A 17348-nucleotide genomic window follows, 5' to 3' on the forward strand; every position below is an offset into this window, starting at 1 on the left:
ACTCACCACATGAACATTTACACGGACCAACCTCTTTCTTCTGTCTCATATGCACAAGCACTAAACTGAATGGAAACATTTGTGGTTAAGATGGCTATCTTTTTAACTGGAAACAAAGCTAGACCCTTCCTCAGAAAAAGACACAGACCGTGCACTTCAGTAAAACTCCTTTGAAGAGCAACTCTGATGCTTTGAATATTTAAATTTGTTTTGATTTCAATTAGATTTTAACTGTTCAAAAGAATTACTAGCTTTAGAAGTAAAGCAGACCTAACATGCACCAGTTAGAAGAAAAATAAGAGGAAAAACAATATAATATAATATTATATATATATATATATATATATATATATATATATATATATATATATATATATCTTACTACAGAGAAGCAACTTAAGTGGGCATTTCTCTTTTAACTTTAAAATCATAAGATAAGATAGTTTTAAAATAAGATAGACAGTTTGCTTGTTTACTTGTTGCTAACCATTATCCAAACATGCTAATCTACTCAGCAAGCACAGAATGCTTCATCCGCCACGGATTATGTTTTGGAAAAATTTAATTAGGCTAACTCTAAATCTGAGTCAGAAAAAAACGCTGCAATCATTGAGTTTAAGAGACATATAAGTACCTTAAACTAAACACCACTTCATACAGGAAACCCACTTCTACATCCTGTTATTTCAACGTCATTATGCGTGTCCACAAAGACTGTGTTAATAGAGGAAAACAACATTGTACTGCAATGAGGACCAGAGTAACAACAGTAGTTACAGCTTACTGTTATAAACAAATGATCAATGTGTGAAAAATGTGTTAAAGTGTCCAGTCACTTTTTATATTAAGTGTCTTTAATTATGTACTTGTAATTATGTAAAAGTTAGGTAAAATGTTTAAAAACACTTTTGCTTCTGTTGAGGTGGGATTTGGGTAAGTTTAGGGATAGGTTTCATGGTATGGTTAGATTTCAGGGGGCAGGGAAGGATCAATGATGTAATTATAGATGTTATTATAGATATTAATTACAGCTACATGCAGCTATTTTTTTAAATATAAGTATAATGTTAAAACATGTCTGTAAATAATAAGACCATTGTATCAAATTATTAATTTAAATGTTAGTAAACAGTAGTTAAAGACACTTAGGCCTAATATAAAGTGGGACCAAGGATCCAAGTATGGAATATCTTTTACTTTCAGATGTAATGGTAGAAAGTCCTCAACCTTGAATCATTACATGTGATGTTAAATGATAATGAAACCTGCAACCTTTATTATATTTGGAATGTTTCAGAAAGCACCTCACTTCTATTTTAGTTCTACTCCGTTTCTGTTCTGACCTGAGCATATGTACTGAAGTCAGAACACTGTACTCGCTTTGTCTTGCGTTGTTTTTGTCTCCTGGTTATCACGTCTAAAGATGCGTAACACACCTCTTCCTCCTCACCCTGGAATGAAAGGAATGAAATTGCTTTCTGGAACTTGCATATATTATATTTAAATGTCTATAATGAACGTGCATTTTTGCATTGTTCATACCTCAATTGTATTTCCACTTTTCAAATGGTCTTTTTGATCTGTCGCAGCATCTACAGTCGATTGTTTAAATTAGAACATCACATACATAATGGTTTAGTTATGCAATGGTTATGTGTTACACTTCAATTTATACATTACTATCAGGCTTTGTTTGCAGGATTTGCTTATCCAAAGTTTATCTGTATATTAAATAAAAAATGTGGCAATGCAAAAGAAGAGTGTGAAATAGTGAATGATACCTGTAGTTTTCCTCTGACAGAGGCAGTACAGACAGATAGAGGAGAGGAGAACACACACTGGACACACACTGAACAGCAGCGTCCAGCAGAGAACACAGTCTAGAGGAAGAGTGGAGGTGATGTTCGAGGGTCCAGAACACAGAGTTACTTTCTCTATATAAAATAAACATAAATAAATCAATGAATGTTGGCTTTATATACAGTCATGAGGTGTAAAGGGTTCAGAACAAGTAGCCACTTGCTAAATATGAAATAAACACAAATGTATCAATGAATGTTAGTAAAAATGTATTTTTGTCCTGTTCATCTTGCTTCTTCAGTGAGAAAGTTCTCCATAATCACACAAGCAACGAAACTAGCAGAAAGATTTTCTTACCAGCAAAAGAAAGACGAGTTGTTCGGTTTCCATGATAGTTCACTTCAGATGAGGAGATGATGCCTTTTTCATCTTTATTTACCTTATTCTCTATTTCTGCACAGTAATACAGTCCCAGATCAGAGACACTGATGTTAGTAATATGTAGATCATGAGAATTACTGGAGTGGTTGTGGATTAATTTGAAACGCTGATATTTCTCAAGATCCCAATTCTCCCTCAAATCTATTACGAGAGAGGGTTGATTTTCATGAGAGCAGTTTCTTATCCATACAAAGCGGAAACCAATAGTTACAGAGCGATCACAGTAGAGAGTGATGTTGTCTCCTGGTCTGACTTTCATCTCCACTTCTGCTCCATAGATTCTGTTCTGACTGAACAACAAAACACCTGTAAAAGTGCAAAATAACTTAATAAAGCACTTACATTTGAAGTGTACTACCATACAAAAATATTCACAGTAATATAGGCATTTACATTCGAAAAACTCTACAAACAGCTGAATACTTTCTCAAAAACATTTTTTTTCTTACACATAAACACGATGAAAGCATTTCTTGGCCTCTCCATCTCTGTGAGTGACTGTGAATAACTGACACTATGAGGGTCTTACAGACGGCAGCTCTCATCTGATTGGTTCACGTCAATGGAAAATCTTTTCTAAAATGTCTCACGTCACAGGGGGTTGTCATAAATGAGGTTATCATGTGTACGTACAAAGAGTAAGAGCGGTATTAACCAATCATTGATTACCCCATAGAGTTTGCTCTGATTGGTTCACAAAAATGGAAATAATCATCAAACAGATATGAAGAGAGAGTAAAACTTTTGTTTGTCTGATAGATATGATAGATGTGTTTGGCATCAAATAATTTTGATTCAGACATGCAGATAATCATCTTCACTTGAGAAATGTTGTGCTTTCAATTGGTCAAGTTTTTTTTAATCAAAGTGATGTTCTCTGTCGTATTGTAATGGGTTCAAGCCAGCAACGTGTAAACATGTCAAAACAGGAAACCACAGCTCTTATATTCAGAACACTTACAGCATTCGCCTTCACATTTGCTGCTGTGACATGTCGTCAAACTCAAACTTCACACATCTTACTTGATCACTGGTCACCAAGCACAAATGTTTCCATTAGCCTTTCTGTGGTTTTGTGTGTTTGTTAGAGTGCACATATTTGCATGAAGGAAGTTTGCTCAGCTTGTCTATACTGTGGTTATACTGACAATAACAGCTGTCCATTGAGTCCAACTCAGCTGCATTATATTCTAAAACAGAAACAGTAACACATGTGAAGATCAATGCATCATATGATAAATCAACAAAAGTGTGTGATGCTTTTTATAAAAAACATTAAAGTTGGCATGAAACAGAACTTGCGATCATCTTCCCTATTGTGATAAATTTCCAAGTAAAATATATTCTCGAACAAGTATATAGGAAATGTTATGTAATGTAATGTAAATGTAATTCAGCTTTCTGTGATGGGTAGGGTTAGGGTTAGTGTAGGCCTATGGGGACAGAAAATACAGTTTGTACAGTATTAACAGTGGTGTAATGTACCAAACTAATAATACTTCTCTACAGTCCTCAATTAAAATACAGATTCTCCCAAAAAATATTTCTGTCAATTTTCTCTATTACTCCACTGCATTTCCTAAATAAAATGTATACTTTTACTCCGATGCATTTCCCTGAAGAATGTTCGTTACTTACTACAAAATAAAGTCGGAAGAACACAGACTGCAAGCATTCATGTGCAAACAAGTGCTCGCACAACCGCAGTTGATTCATTTCACAGTTGATTTCAGATTTGGCTGAGAAGGGTCTGCTGTCATTATACAGTACGAGATTGGCCTCGAGGCTGCACGCTGCACAGAGCGGGACACTTTAAAACATACAAAACCGTATTATACAGTACACTACAGTACATGTTTTCATATCAATATAAAATAATTAATTTGCTGACTAGATGCTGCATTAGTGGAGAACAGCAGTATGTTTGCCGTCGAGGCTGAGAGGATGCAAACATTAGTAGCCTACCTCAAGCATTTAAAACAATGCGACAAAAACACACGCAAGTGTTTAATGTCACATTTATAACCATCTATTTGCATTAGTTTACATCCATATGTTCACTTTTATGCATTCGTTATCCAGCGAAGTGGCACATATTTAAAGCTAGTGGCATGAGAAAATGAACTGTATCTTCATGCACCCGAGAGAAACATAAATCAGAAATGCATTCGATTTCAGTTCTCCTTTTTATCATCACTGTAACACGTTTTGATTAGATAATCATCAAGTGTTCTAAAATAGAAGCAAATAAAGTGTGAGAGTATACATACAATACACATATGTGTCTAATTTCAATGCTTTGGCCTTTGTGTAGATATTTAAAAATGGCCATCCATAAGCATGACTTTTTGGATTTACATGAAATGGTAACACTTTACAATAAGAGTTCATTTGTAACATTAACTAAGGTTAATAAAAGTATTTGTCATTGTTAATTTCAACATTTACTAATACATTTTAACATTTTAAAGTTGTATCTCTTAACATTAGTTAATGGATTATTAACGAACATGAATGATCAAGGTATAATTTATATAATTTTTTTTATATATTTTAAATGGTACTGTTCATTTTCATGGTACAGTACTGTTTATTTTTTTTTTGGGGGGGGGGGGGGGTAAATAAAGTTCTGCACTTTTTTTATGTGTTATGTTTGTTTTCAATCAGTATCCATTTTACAAACTATTGGTTGATTAATTGGTTTTCGGCCAGTGTGGTCCAAACTAGTTATTGTTATCGGTAAAATCCACTACCTGTCGACCTCTAGCGGCAGCACCTGCTACTCCGGTGAAAAACAAAGTTTGTGACGAAGATAAACACCTGCGGCCATATTTGCAAGAAATGTTTTCTTATGTTGGAACGAAAGAGTTTTTGAACCAGATGAAGTGCCTCTTATGCTTACTCAAAGATATTGTACAGAAAAAAACTCACCATCCAACCCCAAGAAACACACTGAGGTCTCCACATTCAAATTAAAGAGTTCATTTTTCAAATTTGAAACTGCATTATTATTTGTTTTACTTAAAACTTACAATAAACATTTTGACTTTTTGTTTCATTAAAATAAAATAAAATGGAAGAAACAGAGTTTGACCTTGTGAAGGCACAACTGGAATGTCCAGCCTCATGTTTCACAGTGGAAGTTGCTGCTGGTACCACAGGGCGACCCAAAATTTTGATTGGAGAGCAACGCTTGAAAGAAATGCTCCATACTCGACTTCCTGTGTCTTGCATATCTAAACTGATGGGTGTTTCAAGAAGCACAGTCTTCAGACGAATGGAAGAGTACATGCTCTCTGTCAGGAACATATATAGTTCCATCAGTGATGATGAACTTGACAGTTTGGTTGCTTTAATCAAGAATCCTTTACCAAACGCTGGCTACAGGATGGTCAGAGGGAGACTGGAGTCAATAGGCCGTAGGGTTCAGTGGAGAAAAATTGCAGCCTCCATGCATAAGGTTGATTCTGTGGGCATCATCTCAAGGCTGTCAAGTCTTGGCTGTGTTGTACGCAAAGTTTACTCTTTACCAGGACCCTTGTCTCTAAGTTAATCAGGTTTGTATTAAAGTCAAGTTTATTTGAAGTTAATTCATCTAAAGTACTGTATGGCTACTTAATTTTGGATTGGGTAATTTTCATAATACACATTGACTTTGTTTTAATTTTATATATGAATGATATTTTATGCCCAATTGCTTTCTAGATACAACATTGTGATATTTGGAGGAGTGGATGGTTTCTCCAGAAAGGTAACTGGCTGCTGCTGATTTTTTAACATTTTAGTAATTCCAGACCTTGTGCCTTTGGTAAACATTCTTAAGAATGAAGATTTTTACATAACTTTTTAAATACTTTAAAAAAGAAAGTTAAGTACTTTAGAAAGTTAAAAAGCTACAGTGTTATCTATGTAGGTAAATAGGCTGGGAAAATTCAAATTGTTCAATCTTACATGGCTTCATCTTACATGGAAAAATTTAGATTCATCTGACACTTTACTTGAGCTTAGTTTCCTCAAAGCAAAATGTCAGGCTGAGGCTTTTTATGTTAAGAGCAGAATTTGTTCCCTTTTTCCCCGCTGATTTTCTTTTAGTAAAAGTGTTAGGGGTTAACAGTTTAGGACCCAAGGACCAGATGTTTGAAAGAAGACCCGGAGTCAGAATTATAAAAAATTGAAGAAAAGTTTTACTGAAGATAGTTTGCCGTTTCATCAGCAGAAGTCAGCTTCAAGACTCACACAGGAGTTCGTAGGCCGCCCCGCTTACAGTTACAAAGATCACAGCAGTTATACCATTTCCAAGGTCTAAGCTACATCATTGCTTACAGGTTGAATGATTCTCATTGGCTAAGAAATAGATAAACATAGTAATTTTCCACACATATACAGATAGACTGAAGCATATCTCCATAGATTATGCAGCTGACACTATGACCCTGAAGTTAGACACGTCGTGACCTTCCAGGTCGCAGATTTGGGTGGCTGGGTGCCAGCATGTCTCGAACAACAACTCAGTCAATCTCCAACAATGCCAGTGGTTCCTTAACCTGTAAGCAAGAAGACTAACACACACACACCGACACACATCTTTTCCAAGGTTGGATTTGGCCAGGCCCTAACTATAAACAGGAGTCTCGTCTCAAAACATCAAGATAACAAGTTCTTTCTCTCAGGATAGGTGTCACGATCAGCCACGCACTACATTTCCCATAATTCACTGCCTGGACTCATCTTCACTGATTGCATTTACCTGTGTCTCGTCACCCTGTTAGTCTCCCTAGCCTATTTGTACCCTGTTCACTCATTCACTCTCTGCGAAGTTTTGTATGTTGTTACACTGCACTCCTGAGCGTTTCTTCATGGTTTCCCGTTTCCTGGTTCCTGGATCCCCTGCATCCCCTGCCTGTTCCTCGGATTATTCTCCTGCCTCTGACCCCTGCCTGTGTTTCCTGGTTTGTTTGTTTGTTCGTTTGGACTGCTTACCTGTGTTTCGACCATTGCCTGTTTCTTGGATTACGTGTCTGGATTAACCCTAATAAAGCTGCATCTGGATCTCAACGTCTTGTCTCTGAGCAGTTGTGTAACAGAAAACTTCGCCACACCGAGATCCAGCAGCCATGCCAATGTGTCCAGACGTCCAAATCATGCGTCTCCGTCAGGAGAATCGGTCCATCCAGGGTTGGCGCCACGAGGGGGCCCCAGGGGGCCTGGCCCGGCCACCTAGGTTACTGTGCCCCCTCACCTCTGGTCAGCACACCACCCTGCCTCGGAGCGCGATTTCATCCGTTGAGACTCAGCAACAGGCACGGTGACGGTTCCACTGTGCCCTCTTATTCCTGACATATAATTAACTACATATCGTCGCTGTCGCCTGTCGGGTGGAAACCTCGTATGTCCAAATTTGGTCAATTTCATATTTTTTCACAAATCGATGCTATTGGTCAGTCCCCACGTGGTACTGTTATTTTTACAAATTATTAACCAATCTAAAGTGTTGAAAATAGCTTGAGAGCAAATCTCTTAACTCCATTTTTTTTTCAATCAACTTTTACTCTTTATTCATAATAATCTGTATTCGTCTAAAACACCTAACGTGCTTGATCATGCAATCAAGCAATCATGGATTTATAGAGGTTGTTGTTTTAATTAAAAGTGGGTATATTATTATTATTATGGGTGGGAGAGGTATGCCCCCCCAGTGACACAACGAGGCCACCTCGTTCCGTATATCCTGGCGCCGACCCTGTGTTTGAGTAAGTATTAGGAGAAGCCAAATGTGCCAAATATGCCAATATAAGAAGCCATAATATGGCGTTTACTTAAGGCCAATTTATACTTCTGCGTCGGACCTACGCCGGAGCCTCTACGCTGTAGGCAACGCGTTGGTTTTCATTTATACTTCTGCGTCGTTGTCCGGGTTCACGCGCGCAGAGGGAGCATGTGAAACCCGAGGGAGCGGTCCTAGCAGACCAATCACAGCGCTTGCGTCCGCGTAGAGTTGACGCGTTGTTACATTTTTGGAGAGGTGCACGTCAGGGTACGCGCGCTACCCACAGCCTACGACGTAGCTACGGCGTAAGTTCGACGCAGAAGTATAAATTGGGCTTTAGTCTCAAAACTCGCACACATAAAATCTAGGCGCGTGCACAGGATACGAGGGCAAACGCGCCGGCGCGTTTCTGCACCGCGAGCGCTCTAAACCTAGCTTCAGATAAGTATCTGCGTGCACAAATACTGTCCCGCGAGCACGGGGCTGTGACGCATTCTCGCTCGACCCTCTCTACGCGCTCGCTTATCAAGATGACTTTTGAGACTTTGGAGGCGGGGACAGTGGCTGATGTCTCCGCTCATTTGATTTGATTTGGTCACTTTCAACATACAGTACAGTCAACTTGAGTCTCCCGCTTCTCTCTTTTACCCGCAGTTTTTGAGGGGAAGGAATCAGCCAAGATGTCTGAGAGAATAAGTGGTAAAATGAGGAATAATCTGTATAGTTTAAAATCTATATAAAAATATAGACCCAATGCATATCCAGATTGTAATGCCTTTTGCGCATCGAAGTAACTATCGAACCTAAGTCAGGCGCACTATTGAAGACTAACGGAAAATCGACACAATTAACTTAGTTTGTTTACCTTAAAGGCTGCAATACACTACATGACTTTGGCTCAGATTTTGTATAGATCACACATCTACGAATAATCTAGGTCAAGCGCCTCGCGTTGTGTTTGCACTAGGTAGAGCGAATGTGTATGTGTGGGATCTCACATATTGATGTGTCATGTGATATCTGACATATCAGTAAACCATCTGCCTATTAATATTTTTACTTAGTTTAACAACTTAAATTATACACAGTTTATCAGTATTTTTAAGAATAAGAATTTTAAGAATTTTTAAGAATAATTAAGATAAATGTGTGGATGTACAGATTAGGTATAAGATAGAAAACAGAATTTTTGTTTTTAGGTTTACCTATTCCGCAAAATGATCAGCTTATGTTAGGTTAATTTATAAAATAATGTTATGTGTATATGAAGAGTTGCAGGACGCTGTACGGCGGGTGGTGTCCCTGCTGCAGAATGCCCTGTCTCAGCCAGCACCTAGAGAAAGTGAGGATTGTTGTTATTGTCACCTTAATATTGTTTACAAGCAATTATTTTTAATATTCTTATGATGGGCAATATTTTATATACTTTGTTATTCAAATAGTAGTCTTTGTTTGTTTTGCTGGTTTCTCATAAGGAGTTTCTACAGATTCTGCAAACCAGAGGTATACTGGTAATGACATTGAGCAGAACATGACAAGGTTTGTCATATTCATGCAATAGAGCTGGACAGTGCTGTTTAAAAAAAAAAAAATTTGTAATTAATTTTCCATCATTACAAAATATTTTTTTTTTTATGTTGTGTGCTTAACATTGTTTGTCTCTCAATGCATCTTACTCTGTCTCATCTCTTATTTTACTCTTCTATAGATCCTTCCCAGGACTGTTTGGGAAGACTTTTGAAGGGGGTGGATTGGAATCCACTGCTGCTTCAATGTATATAAGGAGTGATTATAATCAAGGTATTAATCAATATTTTTCCTTCTAAATATCAAATGAGTTGAATGACTTCTCTGGAGATTTTACTTTGTTATAGAAGTTACCAGTGTGATTACTGAAATGTTATTTTCATGTATTCTTTAATGTCTGTATTTGATATTTGAATGCAGTAACAGTGCTTGCTTATTTAGCCCGGCTTCCAGAAATGAAATGGGGACTTGTTTTGTGTTTGAGAAAGGTCTTCAACGTGTTAAAACATATAGGGGTCATTGAAGTCTATAGTTTAAGGGACCATTTGACAGTTAAAGCCTATATTTTCCATTTAGACTAAAGTGTCCTATTGTTACGCAACTGCTCAGAGACAAGACGTTGAGATCCAGATGCAGCTTTATTAGGGTTAATCCAGACATGTAATCCAAGAAACAGGCAATGGTCGAAACACAGGTAAGCAGTCCAAACGAACAAACAAACAAACCAGGAAACACAGGCAGGGGTCAGAGGCAGGAGAATAATCAGAGGAATAGGCAGGGGATCCGACCCTTCAGGTGGCCAGGGCGGAGCAGACGGTTCAGGAGACCATGACGGCGCGGCCTCTATGGTCCTATCAAGGGACCTCCTGCCCCCCCCCCAAAATTTCCTTGGGGGTGGCTATGGGGTTATGGGCAGGAACAGACACCGGCTCAGGAACAGACAGCGTGGCAGTGGCCATCTTTGCTGAGGGCTCAGGCGGCGTGGCGGCAGCCATCTTGTCCGGAGACACTGGCTCGGCGGCGGCCATCTTGTCCGGAGACACTGGCTCGGCGGCGGCCATCTTGTCCGGAGACACTGGCATGGCTGGCATGACGTGAAGAGATTCAGGAACGGCAGCCATCTTAGGATATGGCCCTGGAACGGTGGTCGCGGCAAGACGAGACCCTGGGACAGTGGTCTTGGCGGAACGAAACTCTGTTCGGGCGGCCCTCTTGGCAATACGTGCTGACATCAGCGGTGGATCTGTCACGTAGGAAATAAGTCCTGGATGCCCATAGACTGATCCGGTTCCAGGCTTTATGGGTGGCGTGACGTGAAGATTCTCAGGCTGGGCAGGCGTGACGTGAAGATCAGGCTGAGGGGATACTGCGGGTTCACGGAGCTCCTTCTCCTTCACGCCCACAGTAAATGATGAACCGCTCAACAACAGGGCCAGGTCTATATATTGTTCTAATGTCCCGTGAGGATCATGGTCGGGCATCAATGACCGGAGCGGTTCGGATAATCCTCCGTGGAAAAAGATTATTAAGCATTCGGTGCTCATTAGCGTGAGATGTGCCAGTTCAATAAAATCTGCGACGTAGTCTTCGATGGACCCAGGGTTGGCGCCAGGATATACGGAACGAGGTGGCCTCGTTGTGTCACTGGGGGGGCATACCTCTCCCACCCATAATAATAATAATATACCCACTTTTAATTAAAACAACAACCTCTATAAATCCATGATTGCTTGATTGCATGATCAAGCACGTTAGGTGTTTTAGACGAATACAGATTATTATGAATAAAGAGTAAAAGTTGACTGAAAAAAAAAAACTTAACGTCATGACGTAGTCATATTTCAATCAATTGTAGGCTATACAAGCTGCTAGTGACATAATTTATTTAATCGCCTGTCGCGAGTGAAAATGCAAAGTTGCAAAGCTGATTTTATTCTAGTAAAACTAAATTAATTTACAAAAAAAAATAATAATGTCAGGCGGAATCCTCGTATCTCTCAGGAAATAAAAAAAACGGCATATTTTTTGAGTTATTAAACATTGTATCGTTAAAGTTGGTATTATACCTTATATTGCTATCCTATACTGTTGTGTACCAACATTAACACAACATTTCCCCAAAATCATGTTTAATCGGAGATACGACATTTATGACTTGGGAGCAGGGAGATACGAGGTTAATTTACGCTGTCATTGTTGATAAGAACGCAGGGACAGACTGGGGCTAAAAAACAGCCCTGGACTTTCTCCCAAATAGGCCCATCATCCGGCCATTCGCCCCTAGCCGTGCGCTACAGACACTATAGCCAGGATGTCCTGATACTATGCCACACACTGTAGCCTATCAGACAAGCAAGTAACATCTCAAAACCAATCATGATAATTGGGGTTGTGTTTATTAATGAAGCCTCAGCCTTCAAATAAAAACAAAAAATTTGTACAATGCCATTACATCTGCATTGAAAATAAAATACAAATAATGAAATGTCACTGCCCACAGAAACCCCAAATTACACAAACTTGTAATTATAAAACATATAGTTACTATATACCAGGGGTCTCCAACCTTTTTGTGGGCTACCTCAAGGGATACAATAATCTAGAAGGGCTACTTGTTTGTTATACTCAAAAATATTTATTATACATATAACATGGTGCTTTTTAACTTTACCTTTAACTTTTTTTTTTACTTTTCACCATAATATGCAAAATAATAAAATATCTTGAGATCTGGTTCTGGTTCAGGCAGTTTTAAACAATTCCTGAAAAATTATGAAAATATATATTGATTTTTTTTTTCTCTATAAATCTATAGTATGTGTTATCAAAAACAAATATTTAGTATTAATATAAATGCAAAATAAATAAACTGCCATAACTTCTAAACAAAAACATTACTGCATTGATTACATTTAATAACATTACGTTTATTAACAACTTAATAACTTTAATAACATGACTATATATAAAAGCATTTTTAATATGAATATATACAGGCACATTTCTGCCAAAAAAAGTTTGTTTTACTACAGTTTTACTACAGTAAAGTTGTGGAGTGAAATGTTTTCTAACTGGTTTGTTGTTCCGCCTGTTTTTTCATCTGTCTTTTAACTAACTTAAATCACATAGTCATCTGTGGGTTTATAATAGAGAATTCTGCGCTGAATTGAAATGCTTCTCAGTGGATCGCGCAGCTCTGTGTAATAATGTTCGCGTTATCGAGATCAGCCCTGCTTGCTTTGGCCGCGCACAGATCAAACAAGTTTCGTTCCGCTTTTTGAGCGTTTCCCATTTGATGTTTATCAGACGCAACTGCTATAAAGCCTACTATAACTTATAACTATTCAAATATAATGTAAGCAAATTTAAAAGTGCAATAGCTAGGTAAGCCTTATAAAACTATTAAGTCAGTGGCTAGTAGGCCGACTCTTTTTTTTTTACACGTAGCATATAAGTGATCGTATTAGTGCCCCTGCTGTTGGCTGTTCATATTGCTTTATTAGACTTTTTTTTTGTGCCGACGGCCCTCGGTTGGACGGCCGTTCTGGACTTTTCCAGAACGCACAGATTGTCAGTCCGTCCCTGTAAGAACGGTACGGACACAGACGTCGCTGCTGCCAGCAGTGTTCATCAAAGTATGCGGTCGCGTTGAGCCTTTTGACAAGAGATAAGGCTTTAAGAGCCATTCAAATCTAATGATTGTGGTTACATACATCTTCCTAAACTCCATTTTAAACGTTTAAGAGATATGAGTGATGCATGCAATACCAAAATACCAGGCTGTCTAAAATAGGCGGAAATTAATCTGCACGCAAACAGTCAGCGGTCGCGTTGAGCCTTTTGACAAAAGAAAAGGCTTCAGTAGTTAACCAAAGCTAACGACGGTGGTTACATACATCTTCCTAAACTCCATTTTAAAGGTTTAAGAGCTATTAGTGAAGCAGAACAAAAAACGATGAGCTGACTAACGTTAGGCTGTCTAATAGGCATAAATTAGACCAGTACACCTACCTTTTTTCTCCCATAAATAAAAACCTTGCTACTTGGGGTATTTTACATGCACAGTGCCAACTTCGAGTCAGTAAAATAATAATAAAAACAATAATTTAATGTTGGTATCCAAAACATTTAATTCAATTCAAGTATTATATTAGATACATTTTAAAACTTCAATGCACACGTATAATAAGCCTAGTAATAAGTAGACATTTAAAATACGTCAATAACTGATATCATAGTTTAACACAGATAAAATCAGAGTTAAGGCTTGCTTTACGTGTTGCTCGACGAGGACTTCTTAATCGTTGTGACTTTCAATCCTGAGGAGACAAAATGCCGCGAGGCTCCCGCCCGCCGCGGAGTGAAGAAGAGGTGGAGTTACGAGGATTCTCAGACAGTTGAAGTGTCCAATGGAGTTAAGAGATTTGCTCTCAAGCTATTTTCAACACTTTAGATTGGTTAATAATTTGTAAAAATAACAGTACCACGTGGGGACTGACCAATAGCATCGATTTGTGAAAAAATATGAAATTGACCAAATTTGGACATACGAGGTTTCCACCCGACAGGCGACAGCGACGATATGTAGTTAATTATATGTCAGGAATAAGAGGGCACAGTGGAACCGTCACCGTGCCTGTTGCTGAGTCTCAACGGATGAAATCGCGCTCCGAGGCAGGGTGGTGTGCTGACCAGAGGTGAGGGGGCACAGTAACCTAGGTGGCCGGGCCAGGCCCCCTGGGGCCCCCTCGTTGCGCCGACCCTGCTCAAACAGAAAGTACAACCACATACACTTCGTCTTTCAGAATTAACATGTCTGTTGTTCAGTACGTTCAGCAGTGGGAGCTGTCCAATGTTCTGAATTTACACCGGTCCTCCAAAATCAATCTGATTACATATGACAAGGCAATATATAATTTCTTATTGTTTATATATATATATATATATTATTTTGGTGATGCCATAATTGTAAATAAATTTATTTACAAAAAAATGACTATTCTGATGTTTATAAATAAATAAATAAATAAAAAGTGTGCCAGAGAAATATGATTAGGATAGAATCCTGTCTACTCGAAAACTAGTTGAACAGTAGTTTGTATGATTAGTGGGGTTTTTTCTCATTGTATTTTTATATCAATATGGAACAAGATTATCCTATTCAAATTATTGTGATAAACAAGTTAGGTCAAAAGTTATCTAAACATAGTCAGATATTATAACCTAAAATGTGTAATATAAATGGATTCAGGGACACAAAGCCAAAGCACAACCAAAACAATATTCTTCTGCAAGATGCATGCAGTTTATTTTTTAACTGCTAAGGTAAATAGTGTACCTTTAAACAGCGAAACCAGGGTCACTTACAACACATCTAAAGACACTGAATTAATTAAATCACCAGATGGATTGACATGGCTCATTTTATTATTATTTATTTGGCTTCACATACCTTCACATAAAGATATGCAGTTCAAAAGTGCTGCACAAAAATAAAGCCAATAAATATGAGAAAACAAGACAGTATAAACATTAGACAGTTTATAATAAGAAGAACAATAAGAATATTTTGGAAATTTCAAAAGATTTTACAGTTTCACTTTATTTTGATGGTCCCTTTAACACATTCTGTTGACTATAAGTAACGTTGCACCTACATGTCTACTAACTCTCATTAGAGTGTTGGTAGGGTTAGGGTTAGAATAAGCTGACATGTAGTTGCAGAGTTACTTATAGTCAGTAGTAAAATGTCTGTTGGGGAGCATCACAATAAGGTGTTAGCAGATTTTAAGCAGACAGTCTGTTAATATTCTAATGAGAGTTAGTTGACATGTAGTTACAAAGTTAAAGTCAACAGAATGTTCAAAAGGGACCATCAAAATAAAGGGCCCTATTTTAACGATCTAAGCGCATGGTCTAAAGCGCACGGCGCAAGTGCACTTAGGGCGTGTCCGAATCCATTTTTGCTAGTTTAGCGGCGGGATGTGTGGTGGTCTAAAAGGGTTGTCCCAATTCTCTTAATGAGTAATGGGTGTGTTTTGAGCATAACTTGCAAAAAAACAATCAGAGTCTCATTTCCCTTTCCCTTTAAAAGCCAGTTGTGCTCGCGCCATGGCGGATTGCAATTTACATGGCGGAATTTGCAAGTGGAAAAACTGAACGCTTCTCTAGCGAGAAAACGGATCTGCTCGTGCACGAGGTTAAAGCGCGTGAGCAGACCACCTACGGGACAAAGTGTACGTGCATTGTGGACCTGCCTATAGGCACACATTACTAACGCAATCTTTAAATAACAAAAAAATACTGCGCCATTGACTGCAGTCTATTTCAGTTGCCTCAAAATAGCAACATGACAACAATGCGCCTGAACACACCTCGTTTTCAGACCAGCACGCCTATGGGTGCACAAATGGGCACAAATGCATTTGCTATTTAAACAACAGCAGGATGTGAAAATGATAACTGTGTCGGGATGAAACTAGCAAAAAACACTTGCGTTGCGTTGCGTCGCGCCGGGTGTATGATAAGGCCCAAAGTGTTACTGATTTTACAAATGCACACTGCCCCCTCAGGCCACTTGTAAAACTCTCACACTGACTGCTCTAACCACTAAACTGAGTCTCTTTCAGACATAAACAGATCATGGACAAGTAGACACATACTTTAAATCATATCCATTATATACTGTAACAAAAATGTACAGTATGTAGATGTAAATGTAAATGTATGAAGAGCTGTCCTTTGGGTTCATCAACAGATTATCTACCCAGTGTTAGTTAACCTCAAATTTGGTCATTTTTTACTTCAGCAAGTGCATTTAATCCATTGTGTAATATAGTCCACTGGAGTTCAGTGACTTAAAATGTGGGTATAAAAGTGTTAATGTTTTTCTCTCATCTTGGGATTGGAAAGTCCATCTCCTTAACCTCTAGGCTAAAACTGCAGTCTGTGCTTCATTCTGAGAGATGCAGTAAATATATGACATTCTTCTCTCAGACGAATACAATCGGAGAAATGTCCTGGCACTTCCAAGCTTTATAAATGGAGTGAATGGGTGTCTGTCTTTGGAAGTCCATCAAAGCGCATCTATTCATGATTAAAGTGCTCCAAGCGTCTCTGGGGGTTAATAAAGGCCTTCTGAAGTGAAGCAATAAAAAATAACTAGCTTTCGGCACACGGCCGGACGCATCGATTTACCCCAAAAGAGTAACCCTTGAACTTGACGAACAACTTAATGACGAACGCGGTTGCCCAGCCCTGTTTGTTTGAACCGCGAGAGGCGTCAATTGCCGTACATTACGTTGTGCGTCAAGTTCAAGTGTTTTGGCGTAAATCGATGCGTACGGCCGTCTGCCGTTATATAGCTTGGAAGAGCCAGGACATTTTTTAATATAATCCGATTGTATTCGTCTGAAAGAAGAATGTCATATACACCTAGGATGCTTCAGGGTGAGTAAATCATGGGCTTATTTTCATTTTTGGGTGAACTATCCCTTTAAGGATGATCTTTTCGCCACACAGCTCAACTCTTGACAATATTAAAAGAAGCCACATTTACATTAGCACCTTGCAGTTAACCTTTTCCAATATGCTTCTTTCTGTTTTTGTCAAACCACAATTTTTACCCTTACTTTCATATATCTCGAGCATGCATGTTCCCTAGGTTGACCACAGACACTTTTATGATGTTATGGAAACATTTGTGGTTTGTACTTACTTTCCTTGAAACTAATATTTAGTAATAATGTAGTAGTAATAATAAAGTATGTATACTATAGTAATATATTACTACTATGCATATAGTGTCAATGCT

The 17348-nt window shown here is 38.4% G+C and overlaps 1 protein-coding gene across 2 annotated transcripts; it reads right to left on the minus strand.

Moving 5' to 3' along the window:
* Nucleotides 1-396: 396 nt before the first annotated feature.
* On the minus strand, nucleotides 397-2805 carry LOC311077418 (uncharacterized protein). 2 transcript variants are annotated; one of them, XM_084105875.1, is made up of 5 exons: nucleotides 2691-2805; nucleotides 2158-2547; nucleotides 1782-1880; nucleotides 1543-1592; nucleotides 397-1451 (listed from the first exon to the last, which is right to left on the minus strand). In XM_084105875.1, exons 1-5 carry the CDS (start codon nucleotides 2725-2727, stop codon nucleotides 1323-1325), a joined length of 705 nt encoding a protein of 234 aa, XP_083962001.1. In that variant the 5' UTR covers nucleotides 2728-2805; the 3' UTR covers nucleotides 397-1322. The 2 variants fall into 2 exon arrangements, with proteins under 2 accessions (XP_083962001.1, XP_083962000.1); XM_084105874.1 differs by having other exon boundaries at nucleotides 1782-1934.
* Between the last annotated feature and the right edge of the window lie 14543 nt (nucleotides 2806-17348).

Source organism: Abramis brama (assembly GCF_963993115.1).
Source record: "Abramis brama genome assembly, chromosome: 2".
Classification (NCBI taxonomy): Eukaryota; Metazoa; Chordata; class Actinopteri; order Cypriniformes; family Leuciscidae; genus Abramis; species Abramis brama.